Genomic DNA, 22,270 nt, shown 5'->3' on the forward strand with positions numbered 1-22,270 from the left:
ATATAAAACAAAATGTTTTCATAACACATGTATACCAGCATTTGTATGCATTGCATGGAAAAAGAAAACTAAGTTAATAGTTGACAAGTATACTACTGGTTATATCTGGGTGGTGAAATGAAGAATCATTTCTACTTCCTCTTTTCTATTTTTCTGAATTGTCTAAGCCTTTTTGACATGAACATGTGTTACTCTTATCAATATTAAAAATCAAAAACTAAGGCTCCTTCTATGGGACTAAGCAAAAGGGAAAAAAGACTGCTTAACTGTGTATTTGTTATACTTTTGCAAATTCATTTCTAACATCATAAAACAAAAGGTTATGTTTCCCTCTAAAAAAGTCCCAATTATTATTATCAAAAACAACTTTGAGAATCTGAAATCCTATATGATAGCAAATAAATGGACCTGACCAATCAAATTCAGCAGCCAAACTCTATTTGTCTCAGGTAACTAGTCACTGGGGCATAAAAAAGTCCTTAGATTTAAAATCACTATCTATAATGTTAGATAATTTCATGGCTCTGAAGCTCCCTGGGGAATAATAAATGCCACTTATGAACCGGAAATTAAAAAAAAACTTTGATTCAAAGAAGTAAAGAAAATGAATCATGGGACCCATGTATTTATTTTTGTTAATTTTGTTTTGTTTTGGTAGATACAAGTGAAAAATGAGTTTCTGCTACATGCGTTGGATACTTAAGCTTATGTTCAAAGCCTGGGTAAATATAATAATACTGAAAGAAATAAACTGAAAACCACAAAGCAAATATTTATAACCAAATACTCCACCACAGGGCTGCCAGTGAAATTCCTCTCTAATAAGCCCGGCTTAGTAGTTGTAAACTCAAGTTGAAAAGTGTGAATCACTCCCTGGTAAGTCACCTTTCAGGTGACATTTCTCAGGAAGATTTGTATATGCTACTCATATGTATAATTAATTGCTACTCACACATTTCAATCAATCGTAACTGACCATTTCAAAAGCCACTGAAAAAGCTGTCAGTTAACCAGCTCCAGATAGCTCTAAACATAATTTTCTCCACTCCTTACACTGATACCAAAAACGCAACTTCGGTTTTGGAGGAGGAACCAAGGAGTCGATGGAGTATCTATATACCTGAAGAAAACTATGCACTGTCTCTTTTAACCTCCAACCTAAGGCCCTCTACTTCCCCTCCACTTACACTTTCCATCTGTCAACAAGTGCTTGTAATTTTATTACACTGTCCTGTAGTTTATGCAGAGTTGGTATTATTTTACAGAGTTCTGTTAATGGACTGGATAAATGGTAATGCTATTTAAACTAGTCTCTTGCTCCAACAAACACAGCTGCAACTGTACTACTATTTCTGAGCAAACATCTTGACCTGAACATGTAGTGCTCTCTCAACCCGTCCAAAGAGAAATTGGAGCAGACAGCAAAGGAAAAGCATATTTGGCCGCTAGCAGCAACCAACCGTGTCAAATCATAATTCATATACAGTGCGCCCTCTCTTCCCTTCAGACTGCACTGAGAGTCCAAAGGGTAGTCTGTGTGCTCTTCACCTGGCATTTCATGTTCAGCCAAGAGTCAAATGGTGATTAGTCATTACACAAGTGCAACAAATATGTACACACTCAGGGGTGGGAAGAAGTAGGCTTGCAGTTGTGAGTATGAGAAACAGAGTTTATCCTTGCATTATTATTTATTAATTAAGTATTGCATTATTTATTATTATTTACCTATTTTTGCCCGCCTTTGTCATTTCCAGTACATCAGACTAGCTTTAATCTAAGCAAACAATGATAAAAATCAAACATCAGTGTATGAACAATATATTAAACTTGTAAACGTTTTCATTGCTTATATATCCTGTAAAATTGTACTAAGTAAGGATTAGAGATACAGTAGGTTTGGAAAAAGAGAGATGTTAATTAGCATTATGCAACCATTTATAACGAGAAATTAAATTCTAAGTGTGTTTCTTTCATGAATTCTAGATGTGTATGCCCTTATTACATCATATAATAGGGAAATTATGGATCGATTAATATGCACATGCAATAACCAGTCAAATACTTTCCATGTCCCCAAATATTTTCCCTGTTATTTGTCAAAATCCCTACATCCTTTGTTCTCTGGCTGTGAAGGGAAGCTTCATTTTTATTTATTTTTTTCCCTTTATTGATTAAGATATTACAAATGTGTCCTTATCCCCCCAATGTCCCCTCATCCCCCCAATCCTGCCCTCACCCTCACCTCCTGTTGTCCTAATCCATCACTTATGCGTATATGCATGCATACAAGTCCTTTGGTTGATCTCTCCGCTCACCCCCACCATCCCCTATCTTCCCTCTGAGTTTTGAGCATCTGATCGATGCTTCTCTGTCTCTACATCTGTTTTTGTTCATCGGTTTATGTTGTTCATTATAATCCACAAATGAGTGAGAGTATGTGATATTTATCTTTCTCTGACTGACTTATTTCACTTAGCATAATGCTCTCCAGCTCACACATCTACATACAAAACTGTCCTTTAAAATGCTCATTTAAAAATGAAGCTTCCCAAAGCCCATTTTCCCATGAGTTAGAATATTTGCTTAGGGTGAGCTAGTAGGCACCTGTATCATCTAAAGAAAATGTGAACTTACGCCCTTCCTCTTGGAAATTACACTAACTAGGCAGTTGGCTTCCCAAGCTTTTGTTCCTTTATTTATTAACAATTCTTAATGGTGGCTGTTTAATTTAACTAGTGGTCCCCATCATAAACAACTGGTCTCATGTAGCTTGTGAGCAATCCTCTCAAGAGAAAGATCACTGGCTGCTAACAAGCCACTAAATGGAATCCAAGTGAGACAACAGCACCTCAACTCAAAAGAAGATTCCTGATGTGAAGATGCTGAAAAACATGACACCTCCAAGTTTCTAAGTGTATGCAGTGTCTGGGTCAGGTGTCAACCCCCCAGGGATTGTAAACATTGAGCCATCAAGGGCTAACTTCAGGAATATCAAAGCAGTCAAGTCCCACTTGCAACCAGTCCCATCTAACAAACAAAACTTTACTTTCCCTTACTCCCCAGGGGAGAACTTGGAGCTATACAGGAAATCACAGCCCTGACCCATTGCCTAGCTAACCATTTCCCATTTTTAAAACGCTTTTAAATAACTGAAAATCCTTGCCTTACAGTTTCATGGGTTCTCTTTCTTTAATTCACTTCTTTAAGGTTTGAAGTCTCTGTCATTCATAGAGCAGCTTAAGTTACAAAATTATAACAAACCATTAAAGAAAATCCCCTGTGATATTGTACTATGTGATATTGTAAATAAAAAAAGAAAAGAAAAAAATGATAACTGAATATGGTTGGCTGGTAGAGGACTCTGAACTGGATTATACCACCTGAAAAGAAAAAAATGATAACTGAATATTATCATTTGGCTGGTAGAGGACTCTGAACTGGATTATACCACCTGAAATGAAGACTCCTAAAAAAATTAACCCAAGTACTTCTAAAAAATCAAACTTCCTGTTTCTCAGAGATAGTGTTAAGTTTCTTCACCTCTTTGGCTTCATAATTTAAACACTAAATGACAGTCATTCTGTTTAAATTCTATTTTCACAGCTTCTTAGGAAATGGACACTTTCCTAAACAATGTGAATTGTTTCTAGAAGCACACTATTAGCAAAGTGGTAGTTTAACAGTGCTCACTGTATACTAGCCTTGAACCCAAAGCTTCCAAGTCCCATCAATCACCCAAAATTAAAGCAGAAAGAATACTCTTAACCCCGTTTCTATGATCCTTCTTAGAAACTAAGCACAAGCATTTAAAGACTAGAGGCTCAGTGCACAAAATTTGTGCACAGGTGTGTGTCCCCAGGCCTGGCCGGCAATCGAAGCATGGCACATTTGGTCTCCAGAGGGCAGTTAGTGACTCACATTGGTCTGGCAAGAAAGAGCAGGTCCCAGCTGACCTCTGGGCCCTGGGCAGCACCTAGGCCCTGGGGCCCCCATGTGCCCCCCTCTGCCTGAGTCACGGCGCCCGAGTCCCCCTGCAGATATGTGGTAAAAACGGCCAAACACTGTAGGCCGGGGCACAGTGTGGGCCTCTGGACTGCACAGCGGTGCCACACAGAAGCCAGGTGGGCAGCACGCTCTCTCCTGGCCACACACTCTCTCCTGGCCAACGCCTGCCATGTTCCGCACCACCCCCTGGTGGTTAGCACATGTCATAGCAAGTAGTCAAACTCACTGTCTCCAGGTTGAACTCCTGGTCAAACGACTGCCCGAGGGGACAATTTGTATATTAGGCTTTTATTATTTAGGATAAGGATCAATTTATATACATACATATAATCTTTATAACAGCTTACATCCTATTTCCTGGGTAAAACTAGTCCAGAGAGAATTATTGTTTAAAAAGGCAGTCCCTGGGCTTCTTTCTTTGATTTTTTTTTTTTTAATTTACTTAACGGAGTCAATTAACCAGCAGGGAACACAAAGCCGAGAAATACTGCTAGGTGATGGGCTCTCCTTGCAGGTACAGTATCAGGAAAGTCAGACTCTAGAGCAGGGGTCCTCAAACTTTTTAAACAGGGGGCCAGTTCACTGTCCCTCAGACCGTTGGAGGGCCAGACTATAGTTTAACATATCTTATTGAAGTAAAAAAACAAAATGGGAACAAATACAATATTTGTATTTGCATGTGGCCCGCGGGCCGTAGTTTGAGGACCCCTGCTCTAGAGGAAGATCAGGTGTGTTGTTAGCAGGCCACACCTTTCCTGCTGGGGAGATTCTCTCTATAGTGAGCTGAGGTACCAGGAGGTCCCCACAGAAATCCTGGCTCCCCTGGGGGCAGGGCTGTGGAAGGACGGTCTTCCATCTTCTGGAATTGACAACAATACTGAATTTGTAGGCTGTGGAGCCTTGGCCACAGAATCAAGTTCAGAAAAGAGCAATCCCTACACACACGACCAAATGGGACTTCCCACCATCCCGGCAGGGGCCATCCTGAGCAGATACAGCCCAACAGTTTTTCCACAACATCCGTGAACATCAGTAACTGCTGCAATGTATTTTCCCAACACTGTGGCTTATCGCCCATCTGCATGAAATCACTCCCATGGCTGAAAATCTAATTGTAAAAGCTTTTAAAAGTGTGTTTTCACTATTATATATTAGGTCAGAGAACAAGCATGTCAGGGAGGAAAAACTGATCCTGCCTAAAACTCATATTACACCCCTTCTTCCCAAGTTCAATGACGTACTTGATACGAAACCCTTAGTCATTCATATTGCGAAGTTTGGAATTCTGGCCTTAAAAGGAACATATAAGAAGAAATGTTCAGTCCTTTTTAAATATCTTACAATACAGAAACAATGTTTAAAAAGCTAACATTCAGAACCTCAACTTGATAAGGAAACGAGGCCAACTTCCCCCGAAAAAGAAGTGTGGTGGCATTTTTCCCATCAGAACTGAATCAAGTGTTCAAAGAGAAATTAGATAAATCTCCTCCCCAGCATCATATGAGCAAACCAGAATGCTACAATCACAATAACACATTCATAAACAAGTCAATGCTAAGCAAACAAAACCACTGCAATCACTGGGAAACCAACCTGAAATTTCCATTGAAAACAAAGGCAAACTCTTAATCCATGAACCTAGTGATGAATACATTCCAAGAAAGCAAACAGAAACAAATCCGAAATACATTTCATAAAACACAAGGTACTACCCAAAGCAACAGTAACCACTTCGGTCTACTTACAGCCTGTAGAGCTTCGAAGTCCCAAGAAACAGCAACTCAGGAAACAGCTGAAGGTGATTTCTGTTTAAACGCCTTTTGGGGAAGAAAAAGAAAAAAAGGCGTATGTTACACAGAAAATACCCAACAATGAAACTTTGATTTGGTAGTGTCATGCCTCATCCTGTTTTGCAGGAGAGAAAGAAATGACATTCAAGAGAATCCAAGCATTGCAAATCAAAAGTTGGTTACACCTTTTGTTATATGAGTCTTTAAGGCAATTTTCCATTATGCTTACTCAGATCATGATTACTGGGGCTACACTCACATCCCGTGCAATACCAGTCAACCAGAATATACAAAATGAAAAAGGATTTGACTCAGACTCTGGTGGCTCGGTAAGGTGAGAGTTCAACCTTCAGCAGAAATATCACAGTAAGTGGCGCCCTAACATAATTCATACTCTGTCCCAAAAGGGCTATGTTATCAGCCAAGACACTGTGGGGAGATGAAACTCTCAATTTCGTTAGCTTTTCATTTAGTTCAGGGGTGGGAAACCTTTTTTCTGCCAAGGGCCATTTGGATTTATAACACCATTCGCAGGCCATACAAAATTATCAGCTTAAAAATTAGCCTGCTGTATTTGGTCAAACATTTAATTCGACCCTAATGCCTTGCCAGGGCCAGACCAAATGACTTTGCAGGGCCCTAAATGGCCGGTGGGCCAGATGTTCCTCACCTCTGATTTAGTTGCAGAAAGAAATGTGTGCGAAAGTGTCAGTGTGATAGGAAAAATCAGAGGAAAACCAAAAAGTTCAAACCTGAACCCACAGTTCTTGACCCTTGACTGAATTTGATACTGACTTATTACTAATTGGTGTCCCAGATGCTTAAATTATGTTTTTAAAATGTTTAGCTAATATTATAATGATTTAAATGTTTTAGAAAAGAATTTGATTCCAACTCTAACTAATTTAAGTCTCAATGCTATGTAACTAAGTTCTTTTAAATCATGTACTCTCGCTAAAGAGTGGGCCAATTCCAGCCTAGATGTATGAATACTCCAACCTCGTTCATTTCAGGTGTACAATTTAACATTTCAATAAAAATGAATTTGTATTACTCTGCTTTTCCCAAATTTGAATAAAATGATGAAAAGCCGATGCAAAATTCACACTTAAATGACATACAAGCTGCTATAAAGCACTAGAAAAGGGTAAGAAGTCCCCAAAACTAATGTAACACTGAAGAAACTGGAGGTATTTCGTAAGTCTTAAAGATAAATGTTCAGGGGACAGTAAAGGAAGGCATATCAATCGATGGTGACATATTTAAATGGTCACCGTGGTGTAAGCAGAATTACACATTTGGTCTCCAGAGGGCAGACATGGCCAAAGGATTATAACTCTTAAGAAAGTAGATCAAGGGAAAGACCATTCTAGGAATCACAGATATTAAGAAATGGAATGATCTGCCTTTAAGACTCCCAACTTCGTATCCCATATTCATTCAGAGGCTTCCCGATTTCTTTTTTTCCCCTGCGAAGGGTGTAGTGACAAGAAATCCTGCACGAGGTGAGAAGTTGGGCCAGGTGGAGTTCAGAACCTCCTCCAGCTCTAAAATGCCATGAGGCTACGACGGCAACCACAACTTTCGTTAGTGACTCATATTGTGGAGAAGTTGGTCATCTCCGGAAACATTCTCCGCACTTAATAAAATGCATACTCATAAAAAACATGCCAAGATAAATAGGGGGACATAGTAAAATTAGTGCTGAAAGGGTACACTTATTCCCCACTTACACTGATTGTTACGAATAAAGCTCCGCACTTATAAAATGCATACTCATAAAAAACATGCCAAGATAAATAGGGGGACATAGTAAAATTAGTGCTGAAAGGGTACACTTATTCCCCACTTACACTGATTGTTAGGAATAAAGCACATAACAAGGTTAATGCTATGTGCTTTATTCTGTTGCACAAGGTTAGTGCAACAGAAGCTTCTATTTATTTATTTTTATTTGCTGAGCCTGACTCTGAGGAAGGAATGCTCTCAGAGTCTACTACTACATGATTGTCATAAAATATTATTTACTTATAACTTGTTATTTTTTTTAAAGTGAGTTACAAAGATTCACAAGAGTAGGAATGAGAATTTTTCTAGGGAAGCAACCAGTCTTGGAAAGACCCCCATTGTTCAAGAGCCAGCCCGGATTTCTGAACGACAGAGATGAACTCTCATCATCTGAACCAAACCATCGGACTAACGAACATCATCAATGATTCTCCAGCCGCTCTAGCACACTCCTTCCAGCCCTGTCCCTGCAGCGGCTGCTCTCTGTATGGACTGCTCTCCCTGTTCTCCAAATGGCCCCTTCTTACATCCTCTGTGAAACTCCCCCGATTCCTCCAGTAGTTAGTTCCTTCCTTTGCTGCAATCTCACATCCCCACACCATTTGACAAGTAAGAGTCAGTCATGCTGCATTATAGGTACTCACTCCCACTGGTCTGTGTCTCTTCCAGTGTAAAGATGGCATCTTTGTATTCTCTCCCTTCTTCCCTGACACTCAGTAGGTTCTAGGAATGAGAACAGACTGCTCCTTTTGCATTGTGATAGAATCCAGCAAAGCCCTGGCATATGTATTTTAAATTCGGCCACCTTTCCTCTGGCCTGCTCCCTGAGCTATATGCCCTGGGTGTTACAGGCTCTCCCATGAACCTACCTACTGCCACACCTGCTCTCATGTGCCCTGTAGAGCAATTACCTCCTTTCCCTTCCATCCACCTCCCTCCCCTCTGCCATTCTTAATTACCATCTACAAACTGGAAGGAATTCAATGTTTTAATATATATATATAGTATTGATTTCAGAGGGGAAGAGAGAGGGAGAGAGATAGGAACATCAATTATGAGAGAGAATCATTGATCAGCTGTCTCCTGCATGCCCCCTACTGGGGATCGAGCCTGCAACCCGGGCATGTGCCCTGACCAGGAATAGAACCCTGACCTCCTAATTCATAGGTCCATGCTCAACCACTGAGCTACACTGGCCAGGCAGGAATTCAATGTTTTTAAAAATTCAGATATATAATCCAGAGATAGCTGCTATTAGATTTTTTGTTCATGGGCCTATATCAGTACAATTTCAGATATTGTGAGAAAGTAGATATTTCAGATGGGGTGCAGTGTCTTCTTCTTAATTTTTATTTTCACATTTCCAGTGGTTCTCAATAGCTAACACATCACATGAGCTTACTATGCGACGGTCACAGTTCTGAGAGGTTTACATGAATGATCTCACTCATTCTCCAGGACAGCCCCATGAGTAGGTGCTCTTATCACTGCTGTCCTGAGAGAGGCACACAGCGCACAGATAGCAGACTTGGAACTTGAATTCAGGTGAGGCAAGTCCAGAACCTATCACTCCTCTCAAAGAGACACAGTCTAAGCAGTCCTAAATAACGATTCAAAATAATAGGATGCTGAAAATTTCCTTCTCACCAATCTTTCTTTGGGAAAAACATACCTTATATAGCCCACTTCTTAAATAACAATGAATGAACCACCTGAAAATAAACCACCAAGTTTTATTTTAAAAATAAACTGGCTCTATGTTCAGCTTACTCTCTTAAATATCTGTTTAAAATAGCTACAGTTGGACAAAATGAAAAATACATTTATTTTCTCTGAATTCAAGTCCTTTATCATCATTCCATAAAATTTATTATGAATGATCTTAATAATTCTAAACCAGCCATGCTTACAAGACAAGGTAGTATCATACAAAATAGAACAGATAAGTGAAGTTGTAACAGGAACAGAAAAGCAATATGACCATGCTTTCTCCTTTAAAAGAGTATTAATACACTTCTGGTTCCTGTTCTTCTATTCTTTCTTCCATCAATACTAAGAATAAGTGGAAACAGAAACATTAAAATAAAAAGTGACACTCTTCCATAATCATCAATCAAGAAAAAAAAATTATAACCAGAACTTCTTGTGCCGTGACCAGAAATTAAATCCTTAAATGAAGAGGATACTTAAAAAATCCAAAATTACTTTAAAGACTATTAAGGTGCATAGCAATTTCTAAATAGAGCTGGAGTAAAAGTAACCTCTCTTCTTTTAATGCCACAGAATACTTCCTAGCAGCTTGAAGATGCAAGTGTCATAATAATAACTGTAATGGAAATGAGTTAAAGAAGTTAAAACCCAATAGTCCCCGAACGAACAGGAAAACAGCACACAGCGAATTAAGGGTATCTCAGAAGAGGATTTCTAGGAGCCGGCATACATTAGCTCCATGAGCAGACCAGGTGGGTCAGTTACCTATTGTCCCGAGCAAGGATACTCAATTGTATCCAAGGAGAGGTGACACGGATTTAGTGACATCCAGCTCTTGTGTCAGCACCAGCCGGATGGAATCTGCCCACAAGATCTCAGGGCTGATTGAGAATCCTCTGGATGGGAATTCATGGCTTCAGAAAGGTGGACAATGAGTCTCAGAGACACTTTTTCGTAAGACAAAAATGAGAGGGATCCCAATAACTGCTCTCTCTGTGCTGTGGGCTGTTTCTGACTGTGCCCTTCAGTGGGGTGAATGATCTGTCTGTATCGCCCAAAACAGCTGTCCTCTGAAATGCTGATTCTTCACAACCTCAATTTGAAGGGCAGCCTGAGCATTATTGACAAGCATTGTTTCACATTGTCTGTCTGCTGCTCCTGCGATTTGCCCGCTGATAGAGGTTACAGTCTCTTATTGTTTCAACGTGCACCTCAATTCAATCAGGACTCGCCACCTTCACCCCCAATTCAAAATGTGAAGTGGAAACAGTTTTACCAAAGCCAGTGAAAAATGTATGCCTCATATTTACCTGTAATTGTAAACATAAGGTGTTTTAGCAGCGTGCCTGGTCTGTAACAAGCATTTGATAAATGCTGCCTTAGAGAGTCTATCATTTACAGTCTCCTATTTCACATATATAAATGCCTTCTCAGTTACATTTTCACTGGTCTTTTCAAAATGTATTATCTTCACATTTTTTAAAGCAAAGGTTTTTAACATTTAGCTACCATTAGATGAATAATATACAATGTATATCTCAACAATTGTATTGATAATTTCATCTTTTATATTTCACTATAGGCCCGGTGCATGGTGGGGTCCCTCGGCCTGGGCTGCAGGGATCAGTGGACATCCACGCTGCCGCAGCCGGGCCTTACCCACCAGCTCGTCGGGCTCCAGCCCGCTGTCCATGTCGATCTCACACAGCATGAAGTAGTGCGTGAAGCGGCAGGCGGCCAGGAGGAGCTCGAGCCTGGGCACCACACCACGCCGCTCAGGCTCATCCCGGCCCCGCTGCGCCTGCCACTGCTGCTCAGGCTTGCAGGGGGACTGTCTGAGGGAGAGGCTGGTGCTGCCACAGCTGAGCTTGCCAGCCATCAGCCTGACATCTGACCCCCGTCTATCAGCTGAGCTGTGCTCCAGCTGTGGGAGCTCACTGACCACTACGAGGCAGCTCCTGTGTTCAGCATCTGGGCAGCTCCTGTGTTGAGCATCTGTCCCCTGGTGATCAGTGCACATCATAGCTACCGGCTGGTCATCCGGTCATCTGGTTGCTTAGGCTTTTATATACATAGATGGTAGAGAGATCAAAACTTATTAGTAAAAATGTTGCTTCCTCTTCACGCCCTTTAGTTCTTGGTATTTCTCTGCATATTCAGAGAGATTATGAAAAATACTCTAAAATGAAACTTGAAGGGGTTTTTGTACTTTCTTCACATCTCTTCTAATCATATGCCATATGATAAGAGTCAGAATGAAAACAATAGTAAATATGAATGTTCAAAAGTCAAATTCATTATATATACATTTTATTAGATTCGTAATATAAAATAATTCTTAAACTGAGCTTTGGAAAAAATAGGAAATTTTGAAATACATAAAGAAACACATAACCCTTAAAAAAATCCACATAATTCTTTAAGTACTGAGCATGTTGTAAAACTATGTATTATCTTACTTAAATCATGTTCCACACCGTTATGAGATATAATAATCATCTCTGTCCTAAAGGTGAGGAAACTAAAGTTTTCAAAGATAAAACAATTTGATCAAGATCTCACAGTGGAATTGAAACCAAGGGTTTCTGATGTCACTCCTATCTATTCTTTCTGATTTTAAAAGGAGGGAAAAGAATCTGTATCGGCTTAAAAAGCACAGTCAACAGTACAACCAATGAGGATTTGACACGTTCCATAGGATACCAGGCAACTGCGTATAGAAAGGCCAGATGCCTCAGCAGAACCTAGAGCAGTAGCTCATGGCTGGGGAACACCCACCTGAGTAGAGTGGATAGCGGATGGACCCAGAAAGTCGGACAATCAGATACTTTTTTTGCAAATATTATCTTAAAGCAACGTTCCAGTGTATTAATACCAAACCAGCCCTGTTGTTCCCACACTCTCATTCTGACAGCATTTTTACCAATATTCCTTCCCGACCAGCAGTAAAAAAATTGCTTTGGGCTGGGGTGGGGGGTGGAGGGGAGAGAGCCATGTGAAATCTATGTAGGCAAGCCTCTCACTCCATGTAAAATTGGAATATTCAGTCTAGAAGGCATACTTCAAGCAGAAAGGTATCCAACAGGAATGAAAGACAATTCAATGTAAAATATTTGACCTTCACTGCTTCCACACATACATTGTAACAGTGCAAAGTAAACGACTCGTTTCGGGGGACGTATAAAAGACACAGCATGCAGCAAACACTGTCACAAAGGATGAGCCCAAAACAGATGTGGGAAAAATACACAGCCCGCTGCTTCAGCATTTATAACACGGCCCCCAAAGAGCAAACAGGCCTTCTCACCACCGCTCAACTTCAAGGCCCATAAAAACGGTGCATGAGAAACGCTGTCGGATGGATTCAGTGGTAGGCTACACTTCTAACACACTGCACGGGCAGTAAAGCCTTATGAGACCCTCGTCCGTAAATGTCATGTAAAATAGCTCAATACCACTTACATACAGGTGCGAGTGGACATTTCATCGATATCACAGATGAAGCAATAGAATCCATCCTTGAACATTTTTATATGATGCAGTGTACATACTCTGCCCCAGTTTCTAAGGTTTGATATGCTCTTCAAAGAGCCTTTCCCAAGAAAATCACTGCACTGATTTTAAACTCAGGTGTAAAGTTGCCAGAGAACAATTCTTCTGAGATGAGCTTGCGTTCTTTTCCAAGGAGATTAGCATGTGAGTCTGCCCCCACGTTAAGAAAAGGAATGTGTTCTGTGCTGCCCACAAACTGCAGGATTAGTCAGGAGAGGGACTCCCTACCCCGCCCTGGTGAACAAGGGATAAGGGGTGCTCTCCTTCAGACCTGCTCCTCAGCCTTTTCTCTACCTGAGCTCATGTGTAACGACCTGTGACAAAACCTCAGCCTCAGCCTCACACTGGCTGCCACAGGCTTACATATAAATGGTGTGTGCACGCAGAAAAACTAATGCAGCGCCACCTTAAAAAATAGTAATCGACGTGCCTTTTACGTATCCTTTCAGGACAGTGTAGTGTTGAGGCATATTTAGGCTCTGCTAAACCGGGATTTAGACATTTGTGAATTAAGATGAGTACATTTATATCATCTTGGTAGAAACTTTAAAATAGTAAGGGGACAGGTTTATTTTCCAGGATTCCTTAGATGGCTTTACTATCATATTTTCAGGACTCATGACCAAGTTAGTAGGAAAATTGCAATTCGCACCCAAAGAGTCTAAAACTTGGAGAGTTTAAAGCAATCCTGGTTTGAAAAGCACATGTTTACACAGGACTGGTAAGAAGAGCAGTCCTAGCCCTTGCCTTTTTCATTTCTGCAGTTTCCTTATTGTGAGGGTATAAACTGAGGGTCAAGTTAATGAAAAGCCTAATGTCCCAGGCTTTCTATAGTATGTGATTGGTTGTCATTAACATAATCTAGGCCTATAAAGTATTTTATTTTGCATCTAAGCATTTCATTGCAAGTAGGATAAAATGTCCTAATATTCTTTTGACAACCTTAAAAATTTTCAAAGACCTTTTCACGCTCTTGCATTTGTGTTATTAAGAAACTTGCAAAAGCAGATGAATTTCACTAATGAAACACGGAAGTGGCCTGGGTCTCCTTAAAAGGCCTAAACTAGAACTTTAATGACTATAGCATAATCCCATAAATTGTAAGTGAACAACAAAACTTTAGCCCAGCACACAACAGTCCTGGGTCCCAAAGTGATTGTTTTGACCCTAAAACATTATGTACCAGCCAAGAAATACCTTGAATTGACAGTTCTAAATGGAGACTTTATTGCAGATATATACAGGTATCTTCTGTGAAGTATTAAAAAAAGGGTATATTTCCTAAAAGTTTCAGTTGTTTACTGTAGCTTATTTTTAGTTTGTTTACCTTAATTAATTTCCATTGCACTTAATTAATAACTAGTCGTGCAAGCACATTGGATTTCATTTGAACATTTGGATGAAGCAATAAGACCTGCTAATAGAATCTACCTGGGGCACCTTCTCTCGGCTTCATTTTCATCCCAGATGTGCAGGTACTACTGGCAGCACAGAGCACCCATGAAAAGGTGCTGCTGCCCACATCAGCTCTGGGAATACAGTCAGAAACTGCCTATACCGAAGTAATGTGTGCTCGTGCTCTATAAGCCTGATTAAAATTTATTTCTTTTATAATGATTCGTAAGCATGAATTGTGATGATGATCATACCATCTGATGTTGTTTTCTACACAATAGGAAGAAGTGTGAAGAGAGAGGGAGTGGGGGGTAGATTTTAATATCTATCTACTTGAGATTTTCACTAATAGTCTTACATGTCATTGATTCTTTTAGGTGGGAATAAATCCCTCTCTTCTAACTATAATGCTTTGACTTACAAATAATGACTTGCTCATTCTGTGATAAAATTTAATTCAACTTAACAACATGACCCTGTTTCGTATAGATTAAAAGTTGGATTTCTAAAAAGGCACGGATGCTATTTTCTGTTTTAAGTTTGTCTCTCTAGATATAAAACTCTATAAACATGAAATAAAATGGGGAAAAAAGCTTATAGTTTTAAAATACTCACAAACATCATTTGGAATTGCTTTGATTTTATCATTTTAAAATGAAAAAAATAACTTAAAACCATAACTTGCACACAAATAAAATTAATTTTATTTATTTATTTTTCTTCTCACAAGAATGAAAATTAAGTTACTATAAATATTGTATGAATGGCATTTACAACATAAATCTGCAATCATACACCTTTTCGTAATCTGGACTTTCCATTAAAAATTCACATCTAAATTGCTAAAAAAACATGTAAGCTCATACAACATATAATTAGTTAAAAGTTAACTCATTGATTATTTCCTTTCTCTTACACTTGGAGCTTAAAAAAAAGGCAATTTCTGTGATGTTAAGGATACCACCAACTAAAATAAGGATATATACCACAGGCCATAGAAATGTTATTAAAGAACTCCCTGGATAGCTTCTTTTATTTTTACTTTTTAATATAATATACTAAAAAATTTTAAAATAGTTTATTGCACAATAACTGGAATGCATGCATTCTTAAGCAAAACTGCCTTTGCATTAAATGTATTTTTAAAAATAAATATTTGAAAAGTGTATCCACAATGTTCCTAAGAAATGGTTTTGAATTCCTGAGTCCCAAGGAGATGAATTGGCTGTCAGATAACAATGTGCTTCCATCAGATGGACTTGGCAGTTGTAAACAAAAGGAATTTTCTCAGCTTTTCCTCACAAATATGAAATATTTGCTCTCAGCCAACAGCTGGGTGATTTAAAGAAGTCCTGCATATATATTAGTTTTCATTCAAAATTACAAATCCTCCTCCCACTCTGCAACATCTGATCACATCTTAGTAGAACAGAAAATTGTTCCGTGATGAAGTGACATTCCCAGGGGAAGTCAAAGTCAAAAACTAGTACCTACTTACAACTCTAATCAAATTTCAGATCATACGGCATCTGGTTAATAATTTTTAAGAAAAGTTAATTTATTCAGGATGAAAGATTAAATGATACCCTGGAGTGGCTTAAAAAATAATGAGAAAGTTTGATATGTTGTAATGTTTCTAAAAGTTTGATATGTTATAATATTTCTGAAAACGTTTACTATACAACCTAAATAGAAACTGCATGAAAAGCCACTAAGTTTCCCACAATAATTTGAAAGTTGTTTAAGAATCAAACATATAGGTTTCCATGTGGTGACTAGTTAAGTTATTCATGAAAAAACTGTTAATATTTAAATGATCATTTAAAATTATGTATTCAACTTACTAAACATTAAAATTATATCGATACTTCTTTTTAAATGAATGCATTAAAATACCTTTACAAGATACTAGGTATTAGCTATTCATAAAAGCCTATGAAGGAAATCAAAGAATAAATATTTTCAGAGTATTTTTATATATGAAGAACAGGTAATGAACTTACGGACTTCGTTTATAAATTTAACGAAATGTTTGCCTTATTTTTATTCTTCTCTCCCTAACAACCTCAAAGTAGTGATTTTAAATGTACTTTTAATTCCAGAATAATATTCCCTATATTGTAAGATTTACCATGGATAAAATTTTATAGTAAAATAAATTAGGCATCTCTGTGTTTAATGTACTTGAGGTGATAAACATGTATCCTATATATTTACACATATCTTAGAAGTTGACAAGCATTTTTCTATTTAGAGACAATTACACAGAATTAACTTTTGCCCTTAGGTTCAGTGAATGTGAATGTACAATGCCTAAAACTAACTTAATATTTCATTATTTTAAATAAGCGCTTTATTTTTACCTAAAGTACCTATTAAAGCAGGCATGGAAACATTAAAATAATCCTTGCCACTTTTAAAAAAGTTGTATTTGCCCTTAAAATGCAAATCTACTAAACCTGAATTATCAAGACATATGAGAAATGGAATTCATACATCAAATTACAAAGTGTGTAATTTATCCTAATTATTACAGACAGATGTTTTGTCCTTTGTAGATACACACTGTAGATATAATATAGTAATGGCACTCAGGTAATATATACCAATACTTAAAATTTTGTGTCTGAAAAAAAAAAGTATTTTAAAGTCTGAATTCCATTTCCCTTTTTGGAAAAAAAAAATAACCACCCTTGGAAGACATAATTCTTACTTCCATATCTGTTAATCTTTAAATGATTTTTCCAGCAGAAAAACTTAGAAAGTCACTATAAAATAATGAAATACAATTGTGAATAGAAGTAATTAACATATTCACTGTCAGTGTTAAATATCAGAAAGCAAATCTTTATCATTAAGAATTTAAAATAATTCCTCAACTATCACTGATGACACACAAAGAAACAGCATGGAAATGAAAATACTATTAGCAAAACTTTTCTTTTCCATAATTCAGCATAAATGCAAATAAAATGACCACCTTTCTTCCTACATAAGCAAATAAAACAAACTAGATGAACAATAAGAAAACCATGTACATCTCAAAGTACCAAAGCAGTGCTTATCAAGGGAGTAAATGTTTCAGGAAAGTCTGTATTTTTAGCTTTATTTCAAGTTAGTCCTATTTATGCAAAAAAAAAAAAGGGGGGGTCTTTTTTTTTTTTTAAATGAGTCTGAAAGCCACTTATTCAACCTCTTGTTTCTATAAACTTTCAAAGACTAAGACATGAAATTAAAGGCAGGGACTTTGAAATTCAAGTATTTTTAAAAACACAGTTATGTCGTCATAAGTTTGGAATTGAAAATACTTACAGTCTCTCCAGTTCTTTAAGATCCTGGAATGCTCCTCTTTCAATGGTGCTGATCTTATTCTCCATGAGCTGACTGAAATGCAAAATATAGCAGGAGTCTTAATGTTAGCCCTCACCGTCAGAATAAGTTTCAATTCAGCAACTAAAATGTGCAACTTCTTTCTCTTTCTCTTCATGAAGTTAAATTTTGCTCTGGTTTGAGATTTAATATCAAATTCAATGATGATATCTTTGAGAGAAGTCAGGGAGGAGAAATAGCATCCACATCCCAAAACTTTCAGTAAAAAAATCCTAACAGTGACATGAAATTCACTGGCCAAAACTCTGCACCTTAAAGCATAGTATTTTCTGGAAAACAACCTATGGCACTGCAGCTCTGATGTATGTTTTTCAGTAAACTGACTTTCAACTGAGGTCTTAACTAAGAGAATAAATATATAATAATTCATCATACACAAAGTTCAGTTAACTTAAGGATATGCATCAGAAATTGGACGCATTCATAATGTTCAGGTGTGTCTTTTAAAAGAAGAACACTGAACACACAATGATCCAAGTATCTGTTCACGGTGATGAAAATATTTACAAACCTGAGGGGAAAAGAATTTTACATTATATTGAACCTCAAATGATGTTTCACTCAGAACTAATTTAACTCACTAATGAAAGAAGTAATTCAATTACAAGAATTTTATAAAAGCTACAGAGATATAAAATATAAGAATTAAAAATATGACCAGTGTACTTTCATAAAAAAACATGTCCCATCATAAACTCTGTAGAAAGCTGGATTATTTGATTTTAATTTTAGAAATTATATGCGTGTTGTTTGACAGAAAAGGCTAAACATTTCGATATTAGTAGTAAAAATGCAGACCCACTTAAATTATTTCTAGTAAATCTGAAATTCTAAAAGTGCATCAAATGTCTCACATTACTTATTCATATTGTGAAAGTAATTATTCTACATTTTTATATGTCTAAGGCACTTAGGGTATGGCATTGCAAACACTTGAGGCCATTTCCACAGTACTGTTTCTATGGCCTGCATCCAACCTTAAAATAAAAGCCTACATTTTAATAAAAGTTGTAGTACAGTGATAAACTAAAAAAGAAAGAAAACCAAGACCTTGTAAATGTTTATGTTTTTGTTATTGGGACAGTTTTTAATATCGAGACCAGTAACAATTCAAAATATGCAAGCTTAAAAAAAAAAGGAAGAAAATTATTCAAAACACAGAAGAACGTACTTACAGAACTCTTAGATGTCTAAGGCCGGCAAAATCCATTTTGGTAATCCGTGTGATGTTATTTCCATTCAAATCCCTGAGAGAAAACAAAAAAGAAAATGAAAGTCCCACTTTATTTCTATCAATAGCTACTTAAAAATTAAAAACATAAACTAAGTAAGAACTTGAAGTTAAAGATCAGTTCCAATGACTAAAGCAGTTTACAAAGTAAGATAAAGGGGTAACCTTTGTAGGAATTTTTTAAAATGATCACCAACAAGTTTACAGAGTCCCTACTTGCTGGCATGAGACATGAAAATGGATTATCTTGTCATAAGAAGTGCTCTTTTTTTGCATGTATAGGAGTGCTTTCAATTTTTGTTTCTTAGTTTTATATTTTTAAATCATTTTTATTATTTTTCAAGTATAGTTGACATTCAGTGTTATAGTAGTTTCAGGTGTATGCCCCAGTGTTTAGACATTGTTTAACTTACTATGTGATCATTCTGGTAAATCTCACACCCATCTGACACCATACACAGTTATTAGAATATCATTGATTCTGCTATGCTTTACAGCCTCATATAATCAAATTGTACTTCTTAATCCCTTCACCTCTTGTCATCCATTCCCCAAACCCCTCTCAACTAGCCACCATCAAAATGTTCTCTGTATCTATCAGCCTGTTTCTGTTCTGCTTGCTCACTTATTTTGTTTTTAGATTCAATTGTGGATAGATATGTATCTATTGCCATTTTATTATTCATATTTTTAATCTTTTTTTTCTTCTTAAAGAAGACCTTTTAATATTTCATGTAATAGTAGTTTGGTGGTAATAAACTCCTTTAGCTTTTTCTTGTCTGAGAATCTATTCATAAGTTCTTCTATTCTAAATGATAGCTTCCGTAACCTGGTGAAGGAAATAGACATACAAATCCAGGAAGTGCAGACAGTCCCAAACAAGATGAACCCAAAGAGGCCCACACCAAGGCACATCATAATTAAAATGCAAAAGGTTAAAGACAAACAGAAAATGTTAAAAGCAGCAAGAGAAAAACAGTTATCTACAAGGGCGGGCCCATAAGACTGTCAGCTGATTTCTCAATAGAAACTTTGCAGGACATAAGGGAGTGGCAAGAAATATTCAAAGTGATAAAAAGCAAGGACCTACAATCAATAGTACTCAACTTTTGTTTGTATAAGGATATGTATATTAACTTCACAGGAATCCTGCTATTATTGTTAGGCACATCCCCAAAAAAGTTCCCTTCAAAAAGTTAAAGGAACGATATTTTAATACTACTCTCGAAGAAATTTTAAATATCCCAAATTCTCTCGTGAGGTGGCAGGGTGGCTGAACTTCCTAAGGCAAAGAAGAAAGTGCCATCAAAAGACCTGCACTTCAAAGACTTGATTTATAGGCATTTACCTTCCAACAATTCTATGTTTGTATGAAACTAAACTCTTCTTTTGCAGCTTAGGGAGCCCCTTCTATGTTTCTATAAAGTGAAAACTACTAGCTGGGACAATACTGCAAATAGTATTCAGGCCCTGACTTTTTTTTGCTCAGATTTCAGCACCAAGTTTCCTTCAAGAGTCACACAACCCCTTCTCTGGCATCTTAGGTCAAGATCTAAACTTGCCCTGGTTCCAATCATGTCAAGTAAAACCAGGCTTCGCTGTGGTTTAAACGTTCTCCTTCACGGAAGTAAGCTTTCTCTTACTTTGACTTTATAAGATTGTGTTTGAAATCTATATTTAATGAGTCAATGATAGAATTGTATACGCCATCACTGAGTAAACTATTTTCTGAAAACTCTATACTAATAGATTCCTCATAGGGATTTTTTTTCCCCAAAGACCTAAAACTCACTTGCTATTTTGTCCCTTTTTGTTAAGACATATTAGTACTTAAACTTAAAACTGTTCTGAATAGCATGACATGCCAAGCGCTGAAACAGAATTCTGCATTGCTTTCTCCCCAACCCACTCTCCACATCAGCTGAGCAAAGTACCATCAAGTTGTCCCTACAATTGCTGAGGTCTTCACTGGCTAGTTGACATAATACAATGCCCTACTCCCAACCCTGGACAAATGTGGTGGTTCACATTTTAATAAGACACCCTTAGTAAGACGTCAACTTACCCAGCGCTGAGGGAAGGAGTGAGGCTGGGATGGGGGAGCCATTTGCAAAGAATCAAGGGTTCAACTCTGGCCTTTAAACTGTGGGCCAGGCAAGTGGATTAGATTAAGTTCAATTTGGTTTACGTGCTGAGTGAGGGCCCTGCTAGTGGAGACGTGCAGATTGGAGCGAGTCCTCTCTGCAGCGTGCAACCCTCATATCCTAGGGCTTAGAGGCCTGGAAGCTAAGTCGGGAGCGCTGGCCCTGGCCGTCCTTGTCCCGCATCCACCCTGACCACCGGGCCCACGCGAAATGGCGAGTGGAGTGCGCCCAGGGCGCATGGGCAGCGCCCAGCACTGCCCACTGTGATCACAAAGAGAACGGCCTCCATGCTCCACTTCCCTGAACTCAAGGAGTGCCCCACCAGCAGCGCGTGGGCCGGCCATCAACACCGGCGCTGAGATTACTTCTTCATTAGAGACTCGCGGAGACAAGGAGGCGGGGATGTCTGCGGGCAGTGGAGCGCGAAGAGGGGAAGGCAGGGGAGCTGCTGCCAGACGAAGGGACACAGAAACTGCCAGAAAGGTGGACGGGAGCACTAGGGCCCCGCCGAAAGGGCTGGAGGGGGCAGCCAAGGGCTGCAAAGTCGCTGAACAGTGAGGCCTGACTGGGCTGGGGCTGGTGAGAGAGGCAGCCCTAACTTAGTGTAAGGTTGGGAAGTGGACCGCTTCTGCAGTCGCCTCTGGGACAGGTCCCTAGGGCCCCGCCACAGCCTGCTTTTCCCAAGAGAAGGGGGAGGGGGAAACAGGACAGGGAGTCGCGCGTGGCCACAGCTTCCCGGGGCATCCTTCCCTCCGTGACTCTTGGGTGGATCCAGACGCCTCAGGATCCCTTCTCCCCTCCCTGCGGACCCAGGAGGGCTACACAAAGCCAAGGAGTGGAGGTTTCTTCGAGTCCCCCCGCCAGTCCCTGCGCCACCCCGCGGCGACCAGAGTGGGGACTCGGCTTGGAAACTGCCCCGCGAGTCTGGGCAACGCAAGGTGACTCCGTTGACTGAGTCTGGGGAGCAAAGTCCCGTCTTCCTTGTCCCGTGCACCCGCGATTACTTGTCCTCCATCGATCTCCTTGCCGCCCCAGGCCAGAGAACTGGACCGCACAGGTCTACGTGCGTCAGGACAAGAGCGGGAAGAAGGGACCCAGTGCAGCTGCCAATAGTCCCGCCCCTCCTTGGGCAGCGCCCTCCTGTTCTCGCCCTCCCAAAGCCTCCAACCTCAGGGTGCGCGTGCAGAAGAGCTAGTGGGGGCTGCCCCAGGCACAGGGACCAGTGCCGCTAAGTCCTTCCAGTCTCCATGCTTGAGGCACAGGAG

General features: G+C 39.0%; 1 protein-coding gene across 11 annotated transcripts in view; it reads right to left on the minus strand.

Moving 5' to 3' along the window:
* SLIT2 (slit guidance ligand 2) overlaps window positions 1-22,270 on the minus strand; it is a 346,357-nt gene that overhangs the window by 323,217 nt on the left and 870 nt on the right. For all 11 annotated transcript variants that reach the window (XM_014532277.1, XM_014532270.1, XM_014532275.1 and 8 more), the window contains exons 2-4: window positions 18,806-18,877; window positions 17,553-17,624; window positions 5,751-5,822 (exon numbers count right to left, since the gene is read on the minus strand). In XM_014532277.1, coding sequence (XP_014387763.1) covers window positions 5,751-5,822; window positions 17,553-17,624; window positions 18,806-18,877 — 216 coding nt within the window. The remainder of the gene's footprint in view (window positions 1-5,750; window positions 5,823-17,552; window positions 17,625-18,805; window positions 18,878-22,270) is intronic.

Source organism: Myotis brandtii, unplaced genomic scaffold (genome assembly GCF_000412655.1).
Source record: "Myotis brandtii unplaced genomic scaffold, ASM41265v1 scaffold869, whole genome shotgun sequence".
Lineage (NCBI taxonomy): Eukaryota > Metazoa > Chordata > Mammalia > Chiroptera > Vespertilionidae > Myotis > Myotis brandtii.